The sequence below is a fragment of the Hemitrygon akajei genome, chromosome 3, assembly GCF_048418815.1.
Source record: "Hemitrygon akajei chromosome 3, sHemAka1.3, whole genome shotgun sequence".
Lineage (NCBI taxonomy): Eukaryota > Metazoa > Chordata > Chondrichthyes > Myliobatiformes > Dasyatidae > Hemitrygon > Hemitrygon akajei.
The window spans coordinates 101,334,457-101,362,030 of NC_133126.1; the positions used below are offsets into that span (position 1 = coordinate 101,334,457).

Consider the following 27,574-nt stretch of genomic DNA (forward strand, 5'->3'; position numbering starts at 1 on the left):
ATGATAAGATATGCTCTTGACCTCACAATCTACCCTGTTGTGACCTTGCACCTTACTGTCTACCTGTATGGCACTTCCTCTGTACTGTACCACTTTATTCTGCACTGTTATTGTTTTATCTTGTACTACCTCAATGCACCTTGATATACGTGACAACAATAAACACTAACATAAGGATAAGAGATCTTAATAAGGAGAAGAGAAAATTGTCAAATTGAACTCAGGAGCTGCAAGGTAATGTTTTAGCTCAATAACACTGTGGTTAATCACACAGAGTATTGTGTTCCATTCTGGAAGTTTTAGAGAAAGTGCAGAGGAGATTTACCAGGAAACTTTCTGCATTGAAAGGTTGCATCCTTTCCTCATAAGACCCTAAACACATGGAACGTTAGATAATTTTTCTCAATAAATAAATGAACAAGTATAATATCTTTTGTGTTATTTATTTAATTAGGTTCTCTTTATCTAGGTTTAGGACTTGCATTGTGATCTGATCACATTTTAGGTTATATTTATGCCAAAATGGAGAAAATTCCATTGGGTTCACAAATTTTCTAGCGCTATTGTACTCCACACAATCACTCTAAACATAGAACATATTGTACTGTTCTGTTTTAAATTCCAAATATATTTTGAAAATGGCAACAAAATACATTGAATCAATTCAAAAATCTTACCCTGAGATGATAAAGACGAACACCTGTACTTAATATATCCTCATCCACTGCTATTAAATGAGGTAAATGGGAGGCAACAATGATTCCTGTTTTCCTTCTGTTTATGTCCACATAATATTCCTCCATGATTGCTTTTGTGTCTTTCCATCTGTCTGTCCAGTCTTTGGTAAGCTGATCCACCTAAGAAAGATTACAGTAATACCTGATGTCATTATTTCATGAGACAAATTAATGCAGGCTACAGATTGAGGAAAAGTGTGAGGTAACATATTTGAGAGCAAATTTGTTATTTTCTGTTTTTGTTATGGAACATTTTCTCATACAGTTGCTAGAAATGCAAAACATCGTATTTTACTTCCTATTATGTAGGAACGCAAAACAGTCCTTCGATATGAACCAGCAGTTCATTTGCACTGCTTCCAGTTTAGTGAACTGCATTCAATATTCCAAATGTGGGTTCCTTCACACCGACAAACAAATGCTGATTGAGTAATAACTCTGCAGAGTATCTTTTCTCATTCCACAAATGTGACCCTGAGCTTCCAGTCTACATTCACTTTAATTTGCTGTTCAATTCCCTCTGATTTCTTTGCCTTTTCTGTCATCTTTCATATGCCCCTTAAAGTATACTCTTTCTCTGCTCCGCATGCTCCAACTGACGCAACTTCAACCAACCATTCCATTGTTTTAGAACATTAAAAAGTGTTTGACAAGAACAGGCCATTCTGACAAACAAGGCTTGCCAAATTTCTATTCACATAGTGTGTTGAAATAACTATCAAGTTTAGATATGAAAGTCTTTAAGGTACTACTGTCAACTAAACAACCAGGTAGTTTGTTCCCTGTGTCCACAACTCGCTGTGTAAAGAAATGCTTCCTGATGTTAGTCTGAATTCACCCTTTAACCAGTCTCCACCAATGGCCCCATATCCTTGTTGATGCCTCTGGACCAGTTGGAAAAATGGGCAGAAAAATGGCAAATGGAATTTGATGCAAACAAGTGTGAGATGTTGCACTTTGGTAGGACCAACCAGGGTAAATCTTACACAGTGAGCAGTAAGGGACTGAGGAGTGCAGTAAAATAGGATTTGGGAATACAGATCCATAATTCCTTGGAAGTGGCATCACAGGTGGATAGGTTCATAAAGAAAGCTTATGGCACACAGGCTTTCATAAATCAATGTTTTGTGTAAGGAGTTTGGATGATATGGTGAAATTGTATAAGACATTGATGAGGTCTAATTTGGAGTATTGTGTGCAGTTTTGGTCATCGACCTACAGGAAAGGTCTAAATAAGACTGCAGAGAATATTTACAAGGACATTGCTGGGACTTAAGGACTGGATATGTTTGAATACTTTATTCCCTAAAACATAGAAGAATGAGAGGAGGTTTGATAAAGGTACCCAAAACTTCTTGAGAAGTTTTTTTCCCTCCATAACATGCCAATAAATGACCAACCTTCAGTTCATTTTGAAGTAGTATTTCTGTGAGGCTTCCATCTTTCTCATCATTTTCATCACTTAGGGGACTCAAGTTTCTCTGCCAATAAATCAACGAAGATCAACATTATCAGATGCTTTTTGTGCATTTATGACAGTTTGATTTGAGTACTCAATTAGGATTGTGACAGTAGTCGAACCCACTGATTTGTGGTGACTGAAAATCTTCACATCTACACTCCTATCACAACAATCTTGAAGTTTAAAATGGTTATCCCAATCAAAGAGCATTTTGAGCATAATTCAATGACAAAAAAAACCTCATTAACCAGTTAAAAGTATTACTTACAATAAGTCTAAGTTATTCCTTGTTTTATCATTGATCATTTATCACTATCATAATTCTACTTTTCTTCCAGTCCTTAATCAACATCCACTTCATACTGGTTTTAACTCAGCAGCAAAACTTGTATACCCACTTAACTGCAGAGCACACCCATCCCCTAAATCAGTCAATGGAGAAAGTCTGTGAAGATTTACTTCATTGTCTGCACTTAATTTGCATTGTTAGATTATTTGAGGGAGTGTTGAATTGATAAGGGTGTCATCTGTCTGTTCAAATAGGAATGGGACTACTCTAAGGAAGGCAAGTTATTTCTTCCAGCAAATGTTCATTCCACAACCAACAACACTTAAAGATACTAAATGGTCACTCATGAGTCAGCCTCTTACATATTTGTCTAAAAATAACCAAACTTCCTGTAATCCCACTAACCTTGAAACTTTTTGTAACATACTAAGCATATAATGTTGTATAAATGCCAGTCTATTATTTTTTTCCCTCTCCCAATAAAATTATTGTTTTACAACATTGAATCACAGTAATTTGGCTTTTTTGACACTGATCAACAGAAAAAGATTATTTCATGTCAAAAAGTGGAAACAAGGTGATCTAAATTAATTACAAACATAAAACACAACATAATTGATTGCATAAGTACCCACTTCTCCCTTAATATGATATACCAAATCATCACTGGTGCGGTAATTGCATTTAGAAGTCATATAATTAGATAAATGAAGATCTGTTTTGGAGACCTATGTGCAGTCAAGCTGCTTCAATTGATTATAGTGAAAATACACTATAATCAGTTGTGTATTTTGGAAGGTTCAACTGCTGGTGAGTCAGTATCCTGGCAAAAAGTACACCATGAAGACAAAAGAACACTCCAAGCAACTCTGCAGAAAGGTAATTTAAAAGCACAAATCAGAAGATGGATAAAAGAAAATTTCCTAGTCACTGAATATCCCTTGTACAGTTAAATGAATCATCAAATGTTAAAAATATGGCACAACTGTAAATCTGCCCAGAGCTTGGATGAGTCGCCTGGCTTGGATCCTGTTTCATGGGTGGAGGAAAAGCAGCTGCCTATGGCTCATCCAGAGGTGTGTTGACATGCTCATGGTCATGTCATGACGGCAGGGGCATGGTAGCTGAATCCTCTAAATTTGGGTGGGCTGGTTTAAGGCCACCTACGGAAATATGTTTAGATATATCCCTCTTATCTATCTTACCTTTTCTCTCCGTTCCAAAATGCAGAATGAGCCATCATAAGGGAGCCTAAGGAAATGTTGGTGTGTGTCATGGTGGATGAAAACAAATGAGGTCTTTTCACAGTAGACCACAATGGAAGGTAGGAATAGGTGAAAAGGAATTGAATTTACTGAGGAGAGTCGAACACTGTTGACAGGTTAACCAGGTGGTCGTGACATAAGGAATGAAATCACCTAGCACTCATAATGGATAACCGTACACCACTTCAGCCATGGATGACTGAAGGTCCAGTTTTGGAGCTGTTCTGAACCCCAGCAGGATCCACTGAAGATGATCATGCCAACAACACACATCTGTCAGGGAAGCCCTCAGGACAGCCTTTAAGGAGCGGTGACACTGATCACAGGGGCCATTAGACTGTGGGTGATACATCATGGTGTGATGTAGCCTAAAGTCGAGGTTCTGGGCCATCTAATATGAATTGGTTGAAGGAAGTATCAGATGGGGTGCCAAACTGAGCAACACAGCCCTGAAAGCCCAGCCATGTCTGCAGCCATCGTCGATGCTGGAGGGGCGATATCCGGGCACCTGCTGGAGGAGGTGCGTTAAACCGTGGGGGGGGGGGTTCCGTTGATGTCATCATCGAGAATGGCAGCTTAAGTCACTAGCTCCTCCAGAAAAATGCGTATTAAGCCCCGTTAACCTATCAAATATAATATTTTTTGAAAAAAAATTGAACTGAAAAGAGGGGCAAGAATGGGGAAAAAGAATGGAAATAAAAAAAGCGACACTGCGGAGCCTGCGACCGAGAGGAGTGCAGCGAGCGGCTCTCCTACCCGACCCCGTGCTAGCGAGGCGGACGCTGGGCCTCGTTCAGGCGAAACGGCGAATGTGATCGAAATCCTGAGAGATATAATGGAGTTCCAGAAAGATATAAAACAGCAGCTCCGTGATATTAAGTCAAAGCTCGCCAGCGTCAATCAAAAAATAGTGGTGGCAGAGACTCGAATTGAGAAGGTGGAAGATCGCGTTCAAAACATGGAATGGATACTGAGTAAGACAATAAAAATATTACATTAACAAGAAGGTAAACTGCTTGACCTGGAGGGAAGATCACGGTGGAAAAATATCAAAATCTACAACGTTCCCGAAGGAGCAGAGGGCTCGTCTATGACGGAGTTTGTCGGAAAGTTGCTGCGGGACGCGCTGGATCTTCCCTCGGCTATGGAGCCGGAAGTCGAAAGAGCCCATCGTGCCCTCGTCCCAAAACCTACCCGGGATAGAAAGCCACGCTCAATGATAGTTAAATTCTTTCGGTACAGCACCAAGGCAGAGATTCTACGAAGGGCCTGGGGTAAGAAGAGAATGTTTTTCGATGATAAATTAATATATTTCGACCAAGATTACCCCCCAATGGTCCTGCAGAAACACAAAGAATACTCTGAAGTAAAGCAAGTACTAAAGCAAAAAAAGATTAGATTTCAAACTCTGTACCCTGCTAAACTTCAAGTGTTTTATGAAGACGGGACGCAGTTGTACCAGACAGTGGAGGAGGTGACTACAGACATGAAGGCCAGAGGGTTGCCCGTCAGCGTGACCAAAACGAGGGAAAGCCTGGCTGAGGAATTATCCCACTCCGCTTGGAAAATATTGCGAGAATCGAGAAGGCAGGAGATGGGAGGAGGCCGAGAGAAATATATCAGGAAGAGACCGGGAGTTTCCCAAAGACAGTCCTCACCCCCTTCAGAAGAGCCATAAGGTTTGGCTAACTTTAAAAATGTTGAGAAGCTAAACGGAAGCAAAAGTACACGGTGATAGACCTATCTTGAGAAATACTTATTATAATGTGGATTTTATATTACTTAGTTGTTATTCTTTATTTGCTCACTTACTCCTTTTCCCGACCAAAATGAGAATATATATATGTGTGCATATATGTGTATCTATGTAATATGTGTGTGTGTGTGTGTGTGTGTGTGTGTATATATATAATGTGTGTGTGTGTGTGCATATATATGTATATATAGGAGTACACAGGGAAATCTTTTCTATGTAATGGATTTGTTCACTGACTTTTATGAATGCTGCAATGGGGGCCCTCAAGTCACAATTAGGAGGGGTTATCCCCCACAGATAGACATTTCCTCTAGCTCAACGCAGGGTCATCTACTAGAAACCTCAGCCTTGGAATCACACATTCGTTGCCATTTTTGTTATTATTTGCGTTTCTTGGTTCTTATTTGTTCAGGGAGTAGATTGATTAAGTTTTATTCTAATTTCAATGATACATCGACAGATAAATACAGATGGCTAAGGACAAGATAAAATTCATTTCTTTTAATGTCAATGGGCTATTAAATCCAATCAAACGTAAGAGAGTTTTATCCAAAATGAAAAAAGAACAAGCCCATGTAGTATATTCACAGGAAACTCATTTAAGTGATAATGAGCATAAAAAACTAAAGAGAATGGGCTTCACTAATCTGTTTTTCTCCTCATATAAATCAGGACATAGGAGGGGAGTTGCTATTCTTATCTCAAATAAGCTAAATTTTGAAAAAGTATTTGAAATGGGAGATAAAAAGGGCAGATATATTCTGGTAAAGGGGAATATAGACAGCAATTCAGTTACTCTATTGAATATATATGCACCCCCAGGAAGTGATATTGGTTTCTTTCAGAAAATTACTGATATTATGGTAATGGAAACAGAAGATCTCCTGATATGTGGGGGAGACTTAAATTTACAATTACAACCAAACTTAGACTCTTCCAATACAAAAACCTATGAAACAAAATCTTTACATAAGAAAGTTAATACACTTTTTGAGGATGTTGGTTTAATTGATATATGGAGGGACCTTTTCCCTGACAGAAGGGATTACACTCATTATTCTGCTCCCCATTCTGTATATACAAGAATAGACTATTTCATAACATTTGGAGAAGACAAAGACAAAATAAACACCTGTGGAATTGGGACAATAGATATAAGTGACCATGCACCTATATATTTATCTGTTGATTTTGACTTACAACCAAAGAATACTATTTGGAAACTAAATTCAAGTCTACTCAATGATCCCTACTTTAAGGAACAAATTAAAAAAGAAATTGGTCTCTACTTAGAATTTAATGATAATGGAGAGGTTTCACCTCCCATCTTATGGGATACTCTGAAGGCGGTCTTAAGAGGGAAAATTATAGCGATATCTTCATATAAGAAAAAAATAAGGAATAAAACATTAGAGGAATTACAAAATAGGCTGAAGGAACTAGAGAAAAAACACAAATTGAATTTGGCACAGGATACATTAGGGGAATTTAAAGGATTAGGAATGAGATAAATAATTTGGCTACGCAAGAAATCAGGAAAAACTTAATGTTTCTGAAACAGAGACATTATGAAAGTGGATCGAAATCTATGAAAATACTGGTGTGGAAACTGAAAAAAAAGATAGCAGAAAATACAATTCATAGAATTAGGAACCCAAGAATGAAAATGACAAAAAATAAGCTAAGTGAAATTCAAGAAGCTTTTGAAATGTTTTACAAAACGCTATATTCCAAAGTTCCAGGGGGAAGCATAACCCAAACTGACACCTTCTTGAATTATCTAGAGTTACCCACTTTAAGCGAAGAACAAAATAGAACAATGACTGCTGACATAACTGAAGTTGAATTAAAAGCTGCAATTAGTAGGCTTAAATTAAGCAAGTCACCAGGATCAGATGGGTATACGGCAGAGTGGTACAAAAAACTTAAAAATGAGTTAATCTCTGTTTTACTCTCCACACTGAACTGGGCTCTAAAAAAGGCACAAATGCCACCCAGTTGGTAGGCAGCGATAATCTCAGCTATACCGAAAGAAGGCAAGGATAAAATGGAATGTGGGTCATTTAGACCAATATCCGTTCTTAATGTAGATTATAGATTATTTACCTCCATCATGGCCAAACGATTAGAGGAGTTTCTACCCATACTGATACATAATGATCAGACAGGTTTTATATGACAACGCCAGACTCAAGACAATATACGAAGGACACTTCACATTATGGATTATATACAAAAATATAAAACCGAAGCAATAGTGATAAGCGTGGATGCTGAAAAAGCATTTGATTCGGTTAATTGGAATTTTCTTTACAGAGTTTTACATAGATTTGGTTTCCAAGACACAATTATTAAAACTATACAGACACTATATGACAATCCTACTGCTAGGATTAAAATCAATGGATATGTATCAAATAGTCTTACTCTAGAAAGGGGCATGAGACAGGGTTGTGCATGGTCACTGCTGCTCTTCGCGTTATATCTGGAACCATTAGCTCAATACATCACACAAAATGAAGATATCAGGGGAATTACTATTAAAGGGACAGAGCATAAATTGGCTTGTTATGCGGATGACATTTTGATCTATCTAGGGCAACCAACATACTCTTTATCTAAATTGATGCAATCCTTTGAACAATATGGTCAATTATCAGGATACAAGATCAACATAGATAAAACCCAATTACTTTAATATTACTATAGCCCACCAAGAGAAATTGAAAGTCGATACCCCTGGGCATGGCACACAGAGTCTTTGAAATATTTGGGCAACATCATTATGCCAAAAGATTTGGCAAAATTATCAAAATGTAATTATCAGCCTTTATATAAAAAAATTAAGGAAGATGTGGCAAGATGGAACCTGATTCCTTTTTTCAGTCTCAGTTCAAGGATTGAGTCTATTAAAATGAATATACTGCCCAGACTGTTATATCTCTTTCAGACCCTACCAATAGAGGTTAATCAAAATCAATTCAATGAATGGAACAAGATGCTATCAAGGTATACCAAGGTATTTGGCAGGGTAAAAGGCCTATAGTTCGTCTCAAAACTTTGCAATTAGCAAAGGAAAAGGGGGGATGGGGTTGAGAGCTGTGATATGTTGGTGCAACCCATCATATGTCACTCAATGGAAAAACATTGAGGAGCGGGTACTTCCCATCCCCATACAAGCAATTTTGGCTGATAACAACCTGCAAAGGTACATAAATCTTATTGGTAACCCATGGGTGAAATTGACTCTTAAAATATGGAAAACTATTATAAAAGAATATAATCTAGAGGGAGATATTGCAATTCTTAAATGGTGTGCATATGACTCGGATTTTACACCAAATAAATTGGATGCTAGATTTAAGGACTGGATGGCTAAAGGAATAACAGTTCTTTGCAACATAATGAAAGAAGGAACACTGTTAAGTTTTGAAATGCTTAAAGAGAAATACTTATTAGAAAAACAAGATTTTTATCGGTATTTACAGATGCGACAATATGACGCTTAAAAATGTAACCAAGGCAAGTACATGCCTGATAGAGCTCTTTAGAAAAGCATATAATGCAGAGAATGGTAGTAGAATCATTTCAAGCATGTATAAGGGTTTGTGAAATCTTAAAGCACATTCGACTTCATACATTAAAACAAAATGGGAGAAGGAAGGAAAGATAATTATATCTGAGGAAGAATGGACAACAATATGGAGGTATCAATGGAAGTGTACCAGTTCACAGAAATGGAGGGAGTTTGGATGGAAAAACTTGTTAAGATATTTTATTACACCATCTCAGAAATCCCATTATGATAGTAACCTCCCTGTTTGCTGGAGAAATTGTGGAAATCAAATGCAAATCATTATCATATTTTTTGCGACTGCCCTGTTATCAAAGACTATTGGAGGGGGATACACAATGCCCTACAAGACATCTTTAAATGTGAAATACCCTTGGAGAGTAAGACCATATATTTTGGATATATACCTCAAGAATGGTTGAAAAGAGATAAATATTTAATGAATATACTCTTGGTGGCTGGTAAAAAGACTCTTACTAGGAAATGGTTATCACAGGAGAGCCCAACTTTAAATGCATGGATGGAAATTACAATGGACATTTACAAAATGGAGAAGATAACAGCATCTGTTAATCATAAGCTGGAACAATTGGATTCATACTGGGAAAAATGGTTTAACTCCATAATGCCTCATAGGCCTGATTTTATTCTCACAAATCAATGAATCTGTTGTAAAAAAAAAATCACTCCCTACTTGTACATAGTTCTTTCCTTTTGCTTGTTTTTTCTTTCCACTCTTTTCTATAAGCGTATACCTCAGATAAATACTTCGTGGAGATCTGTGATATATATGATTATATGATATATATGTACAATGTCTGAAATACATTTGATCAAATGTTTGTTTGATGATGAACTTCAATAAAAAAATTAATTACAAAAAAGGAAAAAAAAAGAAAACAGTCCCTTTCCAGTTTGTGGGCACAATGGGACTAAGGCGACCACACAGGAGAGAAACCCCAGCTTCCCCGAACTTTATGTCAGCCAACCACAGCCCATGACTGCTGTTCAGTAAGCCCGGACCTCTGGGTAAAAAATAGCTGGGTCGACTGCCATGCCAGCATACTCAATCCTATATGCATGGCCTCAATGGCTGACCATGAGAGACAATCAGCCATGGCTTTATTTTTCCCCTTGATATGTTGTACATCAGCTGTGAACTCTGGTACGTGCAGATCTACTGTGCAGATATTGATATTTTGACCATTGCATGCACGAGGGGTATGTGGTCAACAAACGCTGTGAAATGGCAACCCTCTAGTAGAAAACAAAAATGGCAGACAACCAGATAGAGACCGAGAAGCTCAAACATGCTGTACTGCCTTTCAGTCAAGCATGTGATGAGGAAGCATAAGTTCAGCAGCTCACGGAATGAAGCAGTGATAGAAATTCAGCATGCCTAAAATCTCCTGTAGTATTTTAGTAGTACAGGGCAATGGGTAATCCATAACAGTGGCTACTTTAGATGGGAGGAGTTTCACACCTTCTCTGGGGAAGCGATGGCTGAGGAAGTCAATGGTCGATAATCCAAACTGGAATTTAGTAGGATTAATAATCAATCCCTGTTGACTTAAGCACTCGAAAAGTGTGCAGAGATGAGATACGTGTTCAGATTTGGAGGCACTGACGACAGGTATGTCATCCAGGTAATCAAAAAGAAAATCTAAGTCTTTTAATACAGAGCCCATCAGCCTGTTGGAAAGTCTGTGCTTTTTTTTTCAGCCTAAATAGCATGTGCAGAAACTCAAATAGGCCAAATAGGGTTATCACAGCCGTTTAGGAAACGTGGTGCATGCGCTTGACAGTGGTGAATTTACTGCTGGAGCAGGGTAAAGACTCAAAGTCCTTGACATCTACCATCCACAAGCCACCAGTTTTTAAGATCAACCAACAGTCCTTGGGCTCACAGGAGATCTGCACCGAGCAGAGGTCCAGATACTTTAGCCAGAATGAAGTCCCATGTATAGTGCCGCCTTCTGAAGCAGAGTGTCACCCATTGTGTCCCGTTGGTCTGGATCTTGGCAGCCTCCAGCAAGGTTTTGTTGCTTTTTCCCTTTTCATCAATAGGCGATGCTGGCAGCACACTTACTTGAGCACCTGTGTCACACAGGAAACATCACCCTAACAGGGTATCTGTCATGAACAGTGGACATCCCAGGCAGCTGGAACCCATGGTGTTCACAGACCTCTGAGGTCCTGTTACACTGGCACTGTCAAAGTTGCAAGGTGATCAGCATTTTTCTCGTGTTCCTACCAAAGCGAGCATGGTAAAACACAGAACTGGTGTCATCTCTTTGTAGCTGCTGGCGTCCTTATGTTGAGGGCCTTGCTGACCAAACCTATTCAGGTAGAGAAAGGAGGAGGAATGGTGCACTGCTGCCTCACCAAGTGTAGAAAATCAGCCATCTTGGCAACCTCCCTATAGTCCTTCACGGGTGCATCAGTGAGGGCTATGTGAACAAGCAGGCACTTACTGCATGAAGAGTTCTTTAAAAATAGAACAAAGATGGTGATTTCCCAGGAGAGACAGCATGTGGTCCATTAGCTCTAAAGCCCTAGCATCACTGAGAATGAGTAAAGAGAGCAACTGTTTGGTGTGCTCAGACTCCGACAATCCAAAAGTCTGTAAAAGCTGCGTTTTCCACAATGGGTATTCAGCACATCCAGGCAGGTGTTCTAGTAGACTCACCATTCTCGCAGCCAAGATTTGCTGAGAGATGCCACCATGTAGAATATTTGGTGTTGTCAGCAGAGATATCTTGCAGCATGAATTGGGCCTTGGCCTCTACAAACCAAGCAATGGCATTAATCTCCCAAACTATGGGTAGTTTCAAAGCAACTGCATTGGCCAACATGTTTAATAACTCTGGAATCATCCCAGAGCATCAGGGTCATCAATATAGGTAAAACAGCAGAGGTATTTTATGTTTAAGAAAAATTGTAGCAACTCTAGACATAAAATGTCTCCGAAGAAGGCGAGGCGAAGTTAAGATGGCGCTAAACAGCAACTCATTTGCTTGGATCTTTGGAAACAGCTTTATTTCTATCTTTGATATCTCTTTTTTTTCCTTTCAGGGTGTGGGGGGTTCTTTTGAAGACCCTGACCTGGAGTTATACTCTATCTTTGTGGGAATGGGACCTACTCTCAGGGCCTCATGACTAGCTGCTTTTTGATATCCCAAGGACACGGCCTGGAAGACAACAGCATCTTTAAGGCACCAGATTTTAGGCCAGTGCCCCCTGACTGAAGCGTCGCAGGAGAACATGGAACATCGGGAGCAGTGGGTTAGCTGCCGGGGGTTGTATGGCCAGAGAGCTGTGCATTTTTGGTGCCGACTCTCTGGGTGCAGAGCTCAGAAAAAGTGACACAAGAGACTTTTAACATTGTAAATCAGTGAGTTATTTGTTATGGGGGCACTTCTTTTTCCTTTATTAGGGGGAGAGTGTCTGTGGTATGTCAAAGTATCAGGTGAACGAGTAGCCTTTGGGGTACTGCAAGCCTGTGTCTTTATTGATGCTTTGCTGCACACCTAAATGCTCGGTGGAGGGGGGGGGGGGTCATTCCTTGCTGCTGCTTGTGTATAGAAGAGGGAAATGGGGGGAGAGCTTTGGGGTTCTAACATTTTAACTGTCATTCATTCTTTGGGGCACTCCTCTGTTTTCATGTATGTCTCTGAAGAAGAAGAATTTCAGAATGTATATTGTATGTATTTCTCTGATATTAAATGCACCTATTGAAACCTACTGAAATTCATCATGTCAGACCCACCTCTTAAAGTGAACCCCAACCCAATGTTAGTGGTTGTGAATTCTGTATGCTTCCACCAATTACATTACCCTACAATATTGCCTTACCCAAAAACCTTTTTGTACAAGGACACCAAAATATCATGATGTAACATCTTCATATTATCTAAAAACTGTTCTCTGCTTTCAATTCTTATTAACAAATATCACATACCCTCAATATAATTCATCATCAATTATCTTCTTAACTACTACTGAACTAATCTATGTCCCTTCCATTCACCCAACAATTTCTTAACTAACGTACTTTGGGTGCTAAGGGAAAAGATCAGAAGAAATCCAACAGGTTATTGATAACTTTGAGTTTATAGTCAAAGTAAATCTGTTATCAAAGTACATATATGTCACAATATACAACTGTGAGATTCTTTTTTTTTGCAGTATTCACAGTAAATCCAAGAAACACAATAGAATCAATGAAGGACCACACCTAACAGGACGGACAAACAACCTATGGGCAAAAGACAACAAACACTGCAAATACAAAAAGAGAAAAAGAAATAATAATAATAATAAATATCGAGAACATGAATTGTAGAGTCCTTGAAAGTGTTATGGGAACAGTTCAGTGAAGGAGTGAATGAAGTCGAGTAAAGTTATCCCCCCAATTCACTCATCTGATTGTTGAGGGCTAATAACTATTTCTGAATTGGTGGTGTGGGTCCTGGGCTCCTGTATCTCCTTCCTGATGGCAGCAGTGAGAAGAGAGCATGGTTTGAATAGTTGGAGACCTTGATAATGGATGCTACTTTCCTATGACAGCAGTCCATGTAGATGTGCTTAATGGTGGGGAGGCCTTTACCCATTATGGACTGAGTAGTATCCACGACTTTTTGTAGGCTTTTCCATTCGAGGCCATTGGTGATTTTGTTCCAGTCTGTGATGCAGCCAGTCAGTATACTCTCTACCACACATCTATAGAAGTCTGTCAAAGTTTTAGGTAACATGATAAATCTTCACAAACTTCTAAGAACATAGAGGCATTGCCATGCTTTACTTGATACTGCACTAGACCCAGGATAACACCAAGGAATTTAAAGTTGCTGACCCTCCTCATCTGATTTCGACTCCCCACCCTAATGAGGCTAACTCGTGGACCTCTAGTTTCTTCCACCTGAAGTCAATAATCAGCTCCATGGTCTTGTTACATTGAGTGATAAATTGTTGTGGCACCACTCAGCTAGATTTTCAATTTCCCTCCTATATGCAGATTCAACATCACCTCTGATTCGTCTGATGGCAGCAAACATAAATATGGCATTAGAGCTGTGCTTAGCCTCATAGTCATAAGTATAAAGCAAGTAGAGCATGTGATAAATACATGGTAACTGAGTGGTCCGCTGCCTTGACTCTCAGGTCTAGAATTCCCTCCCTAAGCCTTTGCAATTCTTACTCCAAACACATGATAAATACTGTCATTGCAATCACGCTCAATGCACAGGGCACCATATGACAAAGAATTTTATGCTCTATTAATCCCTAAATTCAACAATCTTGATAAATTATTTTCATTTATTTTTCAGACTCATGCTGAGACAGTCAGGGATCGAGAAAAACTGATGAATATAAACATAGATATTTCTGTAAATTTTAGTGAAACCATGGACCCAATATAATTCTTTGATCATTATAGAACTATTTATTTTTAACATAGGTTTTGGGAAAATAAAGCACACCAATGTCAATATTAATCTTTACTATTTCAAAAAAATTCAATTTTTGTAGCACAACTTACCAATCCAAAACTCATCAGCATGGATTTTAATCTGTCAATCTCCTCTCGTAGTTCACGAATCAGTTTTACATTAGCATCCTGAAATCAGATACAAACCTTTGTAAAATGTTGAAATCGAGACTAGTACAATGATATTTTACACATACTGTAATCATACTAAAAATACATACACATACAAAAAAAAATTTCTGAGGCGCAATGAAAATTAAAAAAGGATTTTGAATTCTAAAATAAAAACAAAAAATACTACAAACACTCAGAAGGTCAGGCAGCATCAGTGGAAAGAAACAGATACCATTTCAAGGTGGTAAAGGCTTTGCAACCTTAAGGGTTAACTCTGTTTCTCTCTCCACAGATGCTGCCTACTTCTAGTATTTTCTGTTTCTATATATATTAATTGATTAATTATTTTAAAGATTTCCCTTTAAAAATTTCACAAAATTCTATTTTATTGGCACAACTGCAATCCTGCTACAGGTCCACAATCTCTTATCCGAAATCCTTGGGGCCAGTTGCATTTTGGAATTCAGAATTTTTCGGATTTCAGAATCCCTCCCTATTGGTTCCGGAACCGCACCCCCCCCACCCCGCGGATACCAAAAACACGTATGCTCAAGTCCCTTATTTAACCTGTCTCAGTAAGGTGGACTTTAGGACCCGGCGGAGCTCCAGACCTACGCACATCCTCCTGTATACTTCAAATCATCTCTAGATTACTTATAATACCCAATACAATATAAATAGTTGTTATACTGTATTGTTTAGGGAATAATGACAAAAAATACTTTATTTCCAACAAAAACATTCAATAAAACATAAAAATATAGAACTTCAAATGTACCAATTCAAACACATGGTAGATGACTCAAACACAAGGAAATCTGCAGATGTTGGAAATTCAAGCAACACAACAAAATGTTGGTGGACCACAGCAGGCCAGACAGCATCTATAGGAAGAAGCACGGTCGACGTTTTGGGCCGAGATGCTGCCTGGCCTGCTGCATTCCACCAGCATTTTGTGTGTGTTACATGGTAAATGACTGATTGGAATAAATGTAGAACATCACTGCCACTATAAATCTTCAGTAACTTGTCTTTCTGTTTCTTTAAATCATATACAGTGGTAGTTCCAACACCATATTCTTCAGTAAGACGTCGCACAGACACACCACAAACAAGCTTCTGCAATAACTCCACTTTCTGCATTATTGATAATGATAGATGTGTCCTTCTCTTTTTCTCATTGTTACCCATAGGGGTATCTGCAGCTTTTTTTTGACACTTTCACAGTGAAATTAAACACAAAGTCAACAGTGAACACAAAATATCAGCAAACAGTAAATGCAAGTGTAACCAGTATGAGTGCTGAGTCACAACTGACGTCTGGTGCTAGTGCTGAGTGACATCAGCTGCTGGCGAAAAAACTTCAGTTTTCGGAGCTTTTTGGATTTCAGAATTTCAGATAAGGGATTGTGAACCTGTACTAACACAGCTCTTGTGCTTCCCTGATATTAATCATTCCACAATGCTCAAGCAATGTAGTATTTAAATCACAATATAAAATACACCTCACAAGAATATTAGCAAACAAAATTTAAACAACAAACTAAGAAAAGTAACATTAGAACACATGATCAAAATTTTATTCGAAGAGATTTACAGGAATGTTTGCAAGAAGGAATAAACACAGGAAGGTAATTCCTGGGCTTGTGGTCTTGGCAGCTCAACAAACAACTGCCAATGGTGCAGCAATTAAATTTGGGGCTAATCACAATATCTGAATATATCACAATATTTTACAACAACTTCGGAGCTGGTGGATATTACAGCATTCAAGGGGGCAAGATCAAAGGAGAAATTTTAAATTGAGACACTGCTTAAATGTTAATGTCAAATTCTGTCTTTTTATTCTGTAAAGTGCCCAAATGTTCTTATTCTGTTGAACTTTGATGCTTGGTCAAAATCTTGAGTTTTATTGAGTATTTTATAAAAGATGAAGTAGGAATTCCAAGGCTTTAGTCAACCTTCAAACATTATATACAGTAGCTGCTAGTCAAAAGGCCAGGTTATCTTCATTTTAAGCCTTGTTCACAAAATGATGGTAAGGTTAGGAGCATCATGGGTTTATTTAAGAAGGGGGAAAATATAGTAAGATAGTAAACCTGCAATGAACAAAAACAAGGTGTAAAGAATTCAACAGATAAACAAAGAGAAAGTTTGTTGAAGACATAACAATGGTCACATGAAGTCAGAACCAGGGGAATTATAATGGTGAGCAAAGTAATATACCAACTGAACACAATCTGGATCTGGCTTCACAAAGGATATTACAAGTAATGTTGGGGAACCTATGGTCTAGTTATAGTGAGGAACGGAAGAAAATCAGTATGAGTAGAGATACGATTTTTGAGAAAATGATGTATCAGATCCTGATGGTGTACTTTGCAGGGTACTGCAAACCTGTGCTGACCAACTGGATGGATTGTTCTAGGATATCTTCAAACTCTCACTGCTGCAATTGGAGCTGGAGGTTCCCAGTCTACTTTAAAAGGAATTAATCCTACCAGAGCCCAAGAAGATCAGGATGAGCTGACTCAATGACTATCACCTGGCAGCATACACATCTACTGTGATGAAGTGCCCCGAGAGGTTGGTCATGGCTAGAATTACCTCCTGCCTAAGCAAGACCCACTGTAATTTGCCTACCACCACAACCGGTCTTCAGATCACCTGGATGCAACAATGTATATAACAGGCTGCTGTTTATCGATTACAGTCCAGCATTTAACACCATTATCCCCTCAATACTAATCAACAAGTTTCAAAACCTGGGTCTCCATACCTCTCTTTGCAACTGGATTCTTGACTTCCTCATCATGAGATCACTATCAGTACACATCTCCTCTTCAACACAGATGTACTTCAAGGATGTGTGCTTTGCCCACTGTTTTATTCTCTAGACTCATGACTATGTGACAAGGCACAACTCAAATGCCATCTATAAATTCAGCAATAATATTGCAGTTAGCAGGATCTCAGATGTCAACAAGGAGGCATTCAACAGTAAATAGATCAGCTGGTCAAGTGGTGTCACAATAACAACATCAGCACTCAACATCAGCAAATCCAAAGACTTGATTGCCAACTGGATGGGGAAGTTAGGAGAACAAGCACCAATCCTCAATGAAGGGTCAGCGGTGGAAAGGGTGAGCAATTTCGACATTCTGTTTTAATGCGAGGAGTATTATGAATAAAGTGGATGAGCTTAGAGCATAGATCAGCACCTGGAGCTATGATGTTGTGGCCATTACAGAGACTTGGTGCAGGGGCAGAAATGGCTACTTCAAGTGCCAGGCTTTAGATATTTCAGAAAGGACAGGGAGGGAGGCAAAAGAGGTGGGGGCTTGGCACTGTTGATCAGAGATAGTGTCATGCTGCAGAAAAGGAGGAAGTCATGGAGGGGTTGTCTATGGAGAGTCTCTATGGGTGGAAGTTAGGAATAGGAAGGGGTCAATAACTCTACTGGGTGTTTTTTTATAGACCATCCAATAGTAACAGGGACATCGAGGAGCAGGTAGGGAGACAGATTCTGGAAAGGTGTAATAATAACAGGGTCATTATCGTAGGAGATTTTAATTTCCCAAGTGTTGATTGGCATCTCCCTAGAGTGAGGGGTTTAGATGGTGTAGAGTTTGTTAGGTATGTTCAGGAAGGTTTCTTGACACAATATGTAGATAAGCCTACAAGAGGAGAGGCTGTACTTGATCTGGTATTGGGAAATGAACCTGGTCAGGTGTCAGGTCTCTCAGTGGGAGAGCATTTTGGAGATGGTGATCACAATTCTGTCTCCTTTACCTTGGCATTGGAGAGGGATAGGAACAGACAAGTTAGGGAAATGTTTAATTGGAGTCAGGGGAAGTACGAGGCTATCAGGCAAGAACTTGGAATCATAAATTGGAAACAGATGTTCTCGGAAATGTACAGAAGAAATGTGACAAATGTTCAGGGGATATTTGTGTGGGGTTCTGAGTAGGTACATTCCAATAAGACATGGGAAGGATGGTAGGATATATGATCCGTGGTGTATAAAGGCTGTTGTAAATCTAGTCAAGAAGAAAGAAGAGCTTACTAAAGGTTCAAAAAACTAGGCAAAGATAGGAATCTATAAGATTATAAGGCTTGGAGGAAGGAGTTTAAGAATGAAATTAGGAGACCCAGCAGAGGCCATGAGAAGGCCTTTGGCAAACAGGATTAAGGAAAACCCCAAGGCATTCTACAAGTACGTGAAGAGCAAGAGGTTAAGATGTAAGAGAATAGGACAAATCAAGTGTGACAGTGGATAGGTTTGTATGGAACCAGGGGGAAATAGTGGAGGTAATTAATGAATACTTTGCTTTAATATTCACTACAGAAAAGGATCTTGGTGATTGTAAAGAGGCTTACAGCAGACTGAAAAGCTTGAGCATGCAGATATTAAGGAAGAGGACGTGCTGGAGCTTTTGGAAAGCATCGTTGGAAAGTCAGCGGGACAGGATGAGATGTACCCCAGGCTACTGTGGGAAGCAAAGGAGGAGATTGCTGAGCCTCTGGCAATGATCTTTACATCATCAGTGAGGACAGGAAAGGTTCCAGAGGATTGGAGGGCTGCGGACGTTGTTCCCTTAATTCAAGAAAGGGTGTAGGGATAGCCCAGGAATTAAGACCAGTGAGTCTTAATTCAGTGGTTGGTAAGTTGATGGAGAAGATCCTGACAGGCAGGATTTATGAACTTATGGAGAAGCAGAATATGATTAGGAATAGTCAGCATGGCTTTGTCAAAGGCAGGACGTGCCTACGAGCCTGATTACATTTTTTGGGGATGTGACTAAACACATTGATGAAGGTAGAGACATTGATGTAGTGTATATGGATTTTAGCAAGGCATTTGATAAGGTACCCCATGCAAGGCTAATTGAGAAAGTAAGGAGGCATGGGATCCAAGGGGACATTGCTTTGTGGATCCAGAACTGGCTTACCCACAGAAGGCAAAGATTGGTTGCAGATGGGTCATATTCTGCATGGAGGATGGTGACCAGTGGTGTGCCTCAGGGATCTGTTCTGGGACCCCTCTCTTCGTGATTTTTATAAATGACCTGAATGAGGAAGTGGAGGGATGGGTTAGTAAATTTGCTGATGACACAAAGGTTGGGGGTGTTGTGGATAGTGTGGAGGGCTGTCAGAGGTTACAACAGGTCATTGATAGGATATAAAACCGGGTTGAGAAGTGGAAGATGGAGTTCAACCCAGATAAGTGTGAGGAGGTTCACTTTGGAAGGTCAAATATAATGGCAGAATATACCATTAATGATAAGACTCTTGGCAGTGTGGAGGATCAGAGGGATCTTGAGGTCTGAGTCTATAGGACACCCAAAGCTGCTACGCAGGTTGACTCTGTGGTTAAGAAGGCATACAGTGCATTGGCCTTCATCAATTGTGAAACTGAGTTTAAGAGCTGAGAGGTAATGTTGCAGCTATATAGGGCCCTGGTCAGACTGCACTTGGAGTACTGTGCTCAGTTCTGGTTGCCTCACTACAGGAAGGACATGGAAACCATAGAAAGGGCACAGAGGAGATTTACAAGGATGTTGCCTGGATTGGGGAGCATGCCTTATCTGAATAGGTTGTGTGAACTCCGCCTTTCTCCTTGGAGCAACGGAGGATGAGAGGTGACCTGATTGAGGTATACAAGATAATGAGAGGCACTGGTCATGTAGTTAGTCAGAGGCTTCTCCCCATGGGTGAAATGGCTAGCACGAGAGGGCATAGTTTTAAGGTGCTTGGAAGTAGGTACAGAGGAGATGTCAGGGGTAAGTTTTTTTACGCAGAGAATGGTGAGTGCATGGAATGGTGGTGGAGGCGGAAATGATAGGGTCTTTTAAGCGACTCCTGGATGGCTACATGCTTAGAAGAATAGAGGGCTATGGGTAAAGCCTAGGAAGTTCTAAAGTAGCGACATGTTCAACACAGCTTTGTGGGCCGAAGGGCCTGTCTTATGCTGTAGGTTTTCTATGTTTCTATTCTTTGGATCCTGGATTAGTTTCTATGGATTGGATAGTAGCTTCTTTCTCTGGTTACCTTTTTGCATTTAATATACATAAATATTTTGCTATTTTCCTTAATCATGTCTACCATTAATATTCCATCTTTGCTCTCTTTTTGTAAGTAGTGTTGTTGTTGTTCCTCCTCAATTTTCAGTTCTACAACAAGCATGTACTTCTTTTTTATTCCTTTATCCAATCCTCTTTATTTCCTTAGACTTAGATTAAGGCTTCCTTAGACTTGTCCTTATCTTTCAGATTTATGGAAATACATTTGGCCCTAAACTCTCAGTATCTCACCTTTATTTCCAACCCCCCCCCCCCCCCCCATTTGTCAGATCCAAGACCTGCAAGTAGCTGGTCTTAGTCTATTTCTGCCAGATCCCAAATTATATTGAAAGCAGCTTCCCCAATTCAGGATCTTAATTTCTCAACCATTGTTCATTCCCTTTGTATGACTACCTTAAAACCTACAGAGTGAGAGGGGGGATACACAATGCCTTACAAAACATCTTTAAATGTGAAATACCCCTAGAGAGTAAGACCATATATTTTGAATATATACCTCAAGAATGGTTGAAAAGAGATAAATATTTAATGAATATACTGTTGGTGGCTGGTAAAAAGACTCTTACTAGGAAATGGTTATCACAGGAGAGCCCAACTTTAAATACATGGATGGAGATTACAATGGACATTTACAAAATGGAGAAGATAACAGCATCTGTTAATCATAAGCTGGAACAATTGGATTCATACTGGGAAAAATGGTTTAACTACATAATGCCTCATAGGCCTGATTTTATTCTCACAAATCAATGAATATGTTGTTAAAAAAAGATCACTCCCTACTTGATGGGGTGGTAAATTGGATTAGTAAGTATGCCGATGATACTAAGGTAGGAGGTGTTGTGGATAATGAGGTGGGTTTTCAAAGCTTGCAGGGAGATTTATGCCGGTTAAAAGAATGGGCTGAACGTTGGCAGATGGAGTTTAATGCTGAGAAGTGTGAGGTTCTACATTTTGGCAGGAATAATCCAAATAGAACATACAGGGTAAATGGTAGGGCATTGAGGAATGCAGTGAAACAGAGAGATCTAGGAATAATAGTGCATAGTTCCCTGAAGGTGGAGTCTCATGTAGATAGGGTGGTGAAGAAGGCTTTTGGAACGCTGGCCTTTATAAATCAGAGCATTGAGTACAGAAGTTGGGATGTAATGTTAAAATTGTACAAGGCATTGGTAAGGCCAAATTTGGAATATTGTGTACAGTTCTGGTCACCGAATTATAGGAAAGATATCAATAAATTAGAGAGAGTGCAGAGACGATTTACTAGGATGTTACCTGGGTTTCAGCACTTAAGTTACAGAGAAAGGTTAAACAAGTTAGGTATCTATTCATCTAGAAGGTTGAGGGGGGATTTGATCGAGGTATTTAAAATTTTGAGAGGGATAGATAGAGTTGACGTGAATAGGCTGTTTCCATTGAGAGTAGGGGAGATTCAAACGAGAGGACATGATTTGAGAGTTAGGGGGCAAAAGTTTAAGGGAAACACAAGGGGGTATTTCTTTACTCAGAGAGTGATAGCTGTGTGGAATGAGCTTCCTGTAGAAGTAGTAGAGGTCAGTTTAGTTGTGTCATTTAAGGTAAAATTGGACAGGTATATGGACAGGAAAGGAGTGGAGGGTTATGGGCTGAGTGCGGGTAGGTGGGACTAGGTGAGATTAAGAGTTCGGCACGGACTAGGAGGGCCGAGATGGCCTGTTTCCGTGCCGTGATTGTTATATGTTATATGGTTACTTGCACATAGTTCTTTCCTTTTGCTTGTTTTTTCTTTCCACTCTTTTCTATAAGTGTATACCTCAGATAAATACTTTGTGGAGATTTGTGATATATATGATTATATGATATATATGTACAATGTCTGAAATACATCTTATGGAAATGTATGTTTGATATTAAACCTCAATAAAAAAATACATTTAAAAAAAACCTACAGAGTGATGGTGATCATTTCCAAAGTACTCTCCTGATGATGCTTCATACCCCTGCCCAGTTACATTAACTAGGATTAGGCACAGTTAGATGGCTCAAATGCCATCTATAAATTTGCTGATGATACAACTATTGTTAGCAGGATCTCAGATGGAGGTAAGAGGGTGTACAGGAGAGATCAACATGTACAACAAGCTGGAGGAACTCAGCAGTTTGAGCAGCATCCGTGGAAACCAGCAATCAGCGTTTCGGGCCAAGACCCTTCGTCCACACTACCTCACTTTTTTTCCAATATACAGTGCTTATACAAAGTATTCTGTTGCTTTCCCTCACCCCCCCCCCCCCCATCCCCAGAAGTATTCATATTTTATTGACTTTACAAAACTGAATCACAGAGGATTTATTCTGGCTTTTTTGAAACTATCAACAGCAAAAACACTTTTGTGTCAAAGTGAAAACAAATTTCTCCAAATTGGTCTAAATTTTTTACAACTATTAAACACAAAATAGTTCATTGCATAATTACTTACTGCCTTCAAGTCAGTATTTAGTAGATACACCTTTAATAGCAATTACAGCTTTGAGTCTGTGTGGATAGATCTCTATCAGCTTTGCACATCTGGACACTGCAATTTTTTCACCATTTTTTTTACAAAACTGCTCAAACTCTGTCAGATTGCACAGGGATCATCAGTGAACAGTCCTTTTCAAGTCCAGCCACAAATTCTCAGTTGGATTGAGGTCTGGACTCTGACCCAGGATATTTGTTGTTTTTAAGCCATTCTTGTGTAAGCTTTTTGCTTTGGGTCATTATCTTGCTGGAAAACAAATCTCCCAAGTTGCAGTTCTTTTGCAAACTGCATTAGGTTTTCCTCCAGGATTTCCCTGTATTTTGCTTCATTTATTTCACCCTCTATCTTCACAAGCCTTTCAGAGACTGCTGCAGTGAAGCATCCCCACAACACGATATAGCCAGCACAATGCTTCACAGTAGGGTTGGTGAGTTTTTGATGATGTGCGGTGTTCGGTTTATGCCAAACATAGCATTTAGTCTGATAGCCAAAAAGCTCAATTTTGGTTTCATCAGATCATTGAACCTTCTTCCAGCTAACCTCAGAGATTCCCATATGCCTTCTAGCAAACTCTTACAGAGATTTCTTGTGAGTTTTATTTTCAACAGTGGCTTTCTCTTTACCCCTCTCCCATAAATCTGCGACTGGTGAAGCACACGGGTACCAGTTGTTGTATGCACAGTCTCTCCCATCTCAGCCACTGAAGTTGGTAACTCTTCCAGAGTTGTCATAGTTTTCTTGGTGGCCTCCCTCACTAGTTCCATTCTTGCATGGTCACTCAGTTTTTGAGGATGGCTTGCTCTCGGCAGGTTTACAGCTGTGCTATATTCTTTCCATTTCTTGATGATTCACTTAACTGTACTCCAAAGGATGTTAAGTGACTTGGAAATTTTCTTGTATTCATCTCCTGACTCGTGCTTTTTAATACCATTTTTGTGGAGTTGCTTGGAGTGTTCTTTTGCCTTCATGGTGTAGTTTTTGCCAGGATACTGACTCACCAGCAGTTGGATCTTCCAGATACAGGTGTATTTTTACTACAATCAATTGAAATATCTTGACAGCACACAAGAGATCTCTGTTTAACCAATTATGATTTCTAATACCAAATGACTGCACAAGTGATTTGTTATGTCCTATTAAAGGGCAATACTTATGCAAACAATTATTTTGTGATTTATATTTGTAATTAACTTAGATCACTTTGTAGAGATCTGTTTTCACTTTGACATGAAATAGTCTTATTTGTTGATCAGAGTCAAAAAAGCCAAATTAAATTTACTGTGATTCAGTATTGTAAAACAATAAAACATGAAAACTTCCAAAGGGGGTGAATACTTTTTATAGGCACTGTATATTATTTCTGTTTTGCACTATTTTTAATCTAACTATTCAAAATACACATAAATACTTTAATTTATTTACTTATTTCTTTTGTTACGTACCCGTGACACGTGACAGTGGTACCCTTGTCACGTGACTGGGGTTGAAGTTATACTGGACATGAGGTAATGGTGGAGTGATGTCATTTTCCCGCCAGTAGAGGTCATGTGACAGGTTTTTTCTACAGGGTATAAAAGGAAGACCCACCCTGTCGGGTGGGGCAGTTCGTGGCTGGATTTGCCAAGATGACTTCATGTCACTGCGTGATTTAAAAGGATGACGCAGTTTAGTTAAAAATGAAGTTTTATATAATGCCTAAAGTTTAAAAGGTCAGAGCCAACGGTTTCTTTGCTGATGGAGAGTGAAGTTTGGAGATCGAGAAGAATCGATTTTCGATGGATTGACTTCGACCTTGTTTGATCCTCATTCGGAAGGATTTCGTTGACTATTCTCGCTGTTGACCCCTGGGATGACCAGAAAGGGTTTGAGAATAGTGTGGAAGAGAGGTCAGTCACTTTAAGTTGTTATATTTAATAAAATTCGACGTGGGAGTTCGACGCTGGGAATCGAAGGACATCGACGTGGAAGAGAATTTAAATCGCTTTAAAAAGTCTCTCCTTTTAAAAGTACCGTGAGCTTTTGAACTGTCGGCATATCGTTTTAAAACACTGCTTTCATTCGGCATATCGCTTTAGAGAACTGAGTTTTTTTTCAATACTACTTTAAAGACTGTTTGAGACTGCAAAGCTATTAAGAACTGTCTGACCAGCTGAGCTCGGATCATTGTTTGGGTTTGTTTACATTTGAAGGGGGTTTGTTATCAGTGTTTAATAAACGTGTTATTCGTTATAATACCCCTTGCCTAACTCATCTATATTATTGTTGCCCGAATACGTAACATAAATATGGGGGCTTCGTTCGGAATTGAATTATTTGGGTTTAAACAGTTTTTTGAATTTTGAATTGGTGTTTTGGTAACGGGGATTGCTCGATTTTTTTTTGTTTGATTGGCTTGTGAGTGGTATTCGGCAACGATGAATATTGATGAGTTTCTGGATTCGCCAGACGCGGATTTGTTAGTGAAGGCGAAAAAAACTGAAGTCTCTGAACTTGCTAATCGGTTGCATCTTAAAGGGATTTTGCCAACTACTTCAAAAGCTGTAATACAGAGAAAGATAGCAACACATTTTGTGGCTTCGGGTCATTTTGAAGAATCGATTTTAGAATCGTTTCCAATAAGTAATCTGGAGATGCAGTTGCAAATTGAACAAATGATGTTAGAAAGGTGTAAATTGGAAATTGAACAAAAGCAGAGGGATTTTGAATATGCAATGGAGAAATTAAGGTCTGTAGAAAAGTCTGCTGATTCTAAAAAACCGTTTGTTGCTAGCCAGGAAATTAAATTGGTCCCTCCATTTAGTGAAACAGAAGTGGAGAGATATTTTCAACATTTTGAAACTATTGCTCGGATGTCAGAGTGGCCGAAAGATAAATGGTCAGTGTTATTACAGAGTGTAATCAAAGGAAAGGCACGACACGTTTACACAGCTTTAACTGCTGCGCAAGCATTAGATTATGATATTGTGAAGGAAAATATTCTCAAATCGTATGAGTTGGTCCCAGAAGCGTACAGGGAAAGATTCAGGAGTTTGAAAAAGTCTGTGGAAAAGACTTATGTGGAATTTGCCTGTGATAAAGCTATGTGTTTTGAGAGATGGGTTTCTTCTAAAAGTGTAAATGGGGACTATGAGACATTGAGAGAGCTGATTTTAATGGAGGAATTTAAAAGAAGCATTCCTGTTGAAGTAAGGACCTACTTAAATGAGAGGGATACTGATAAATTGCAGGACTGTGCTAGATTAGCTGATGAGTATGTTTTAATCCATAAGAATAAATTTCCTCAGGGTAGAATTTTTAAGAGGAGAAATAATATGGAGACTCAAGGTAAATCAGAAATTAAATTAGAGGTTAATGAGAGAGGTAAGGAGGAAGGAAAACCTGTGAAGGAAAGACAGTTTGGTCTTATTTGTAACTATTGTAAGAAGCCTGGCCATGTAATAGCTAACTGTTTCAAATTGAAAAAGAAAGAGAAGGAAGCAGTTCCAGATGCTTGTGTGCAACATACTGAAGCACCTGTAAAGTTACAGGGTTTGGTAAACACAAATGAGGATTTTTTAGAGTCTGACAAAGTTAGAAAGGGATATGATCATTTTATAACTGAAGGGTTTGTATCCTTGAAAGAAGGATCTACTCTGGTGCCAATAAAAATTCTTAGGGATACTGGAGCTTCTCAATCACTGATGTTAGATAGTGTGTTGAAGTTTAATGAAAAGAGTGATACTGGTGAGGTAAATTACATAAGAGGTGTTGGAAGTGATTTTATGCCTGTACGTTTACATGAAGTAAATTTAAAGTCAGGGTTAGTTACAGGATTTGTTAAGGTAGGATTACAGCATAGCTTACCTGTGAAGGGTATTTCTTTATTGTTAGGTAATGACTTGGCAGGTGGACAAGTTTTTCCTGAAGTGCATTTGACAATGGAGTCAGAGGTACCTGAGGTGAATTTTAACACAGATTTTTCCTGTGTTGTGACTAGAGCTATGGCTAAAAAAATTGATGTGCAGAATGAGGTTGTTACTCATGACTGTTCAACTCAGGATTCGAGTTTTGAGGATGTGTCAGAAACTTTCTTACCTTCGTTGTTTGAACAAGATTCTGGGAGTAAGTCTGACTATGAAGATTTATCTTTGTCTCGGAAGGAGATGATAGCAGAGCAGAATAGAGATCCTGAGATTATAAAATTAAGGGAACAAGCTTTACTAAGTAGTGAAATTGAGAAGGTGTCAGTAGGATATTACTTGGAAAAAGGAGTGTTGATGAGGAAGTGGAGGTCGCCTACAATTCCTGCAAGTGAGGAATGGAATG

The 27,574-nt window shown here is 39.1% G+C and overlaps 1 protein-coding gene across 4 annotated transcripts in view; it reads right to left on the reverse strand.

The window, feature by feature from the left end:
• Window positions 1-27,574, reverse strand: part of stard9 (StAR-related lipid transfer (START) domain containing 9) — a 438,377-nt gene that overhangs the window by 142,701 nt on the left and 268,102 nt on the right. For all 4 annotated transcript variants that reach the window (XM_073040494.1, XM_073040495.1, XM_073040497.1 and 1 more), the window contains 3 exons: window positions 14,626-14,703; window positions 2,138-2,218; window positions 678-857 (listed from right to left, as the gene is read on the reverse strand). In XM_073040494.1, the coding sequence (XP_072896595.1) occupies window positions 678-857; window positions 2,138-2,218; window positions 14,626-14,703 (339 nt within the window). The remainder of the gene's footprint in view (window positions 1-677; window positions 858-2,137; window positions 2,219-14,625; window positions 14,704-27,574) is intronic.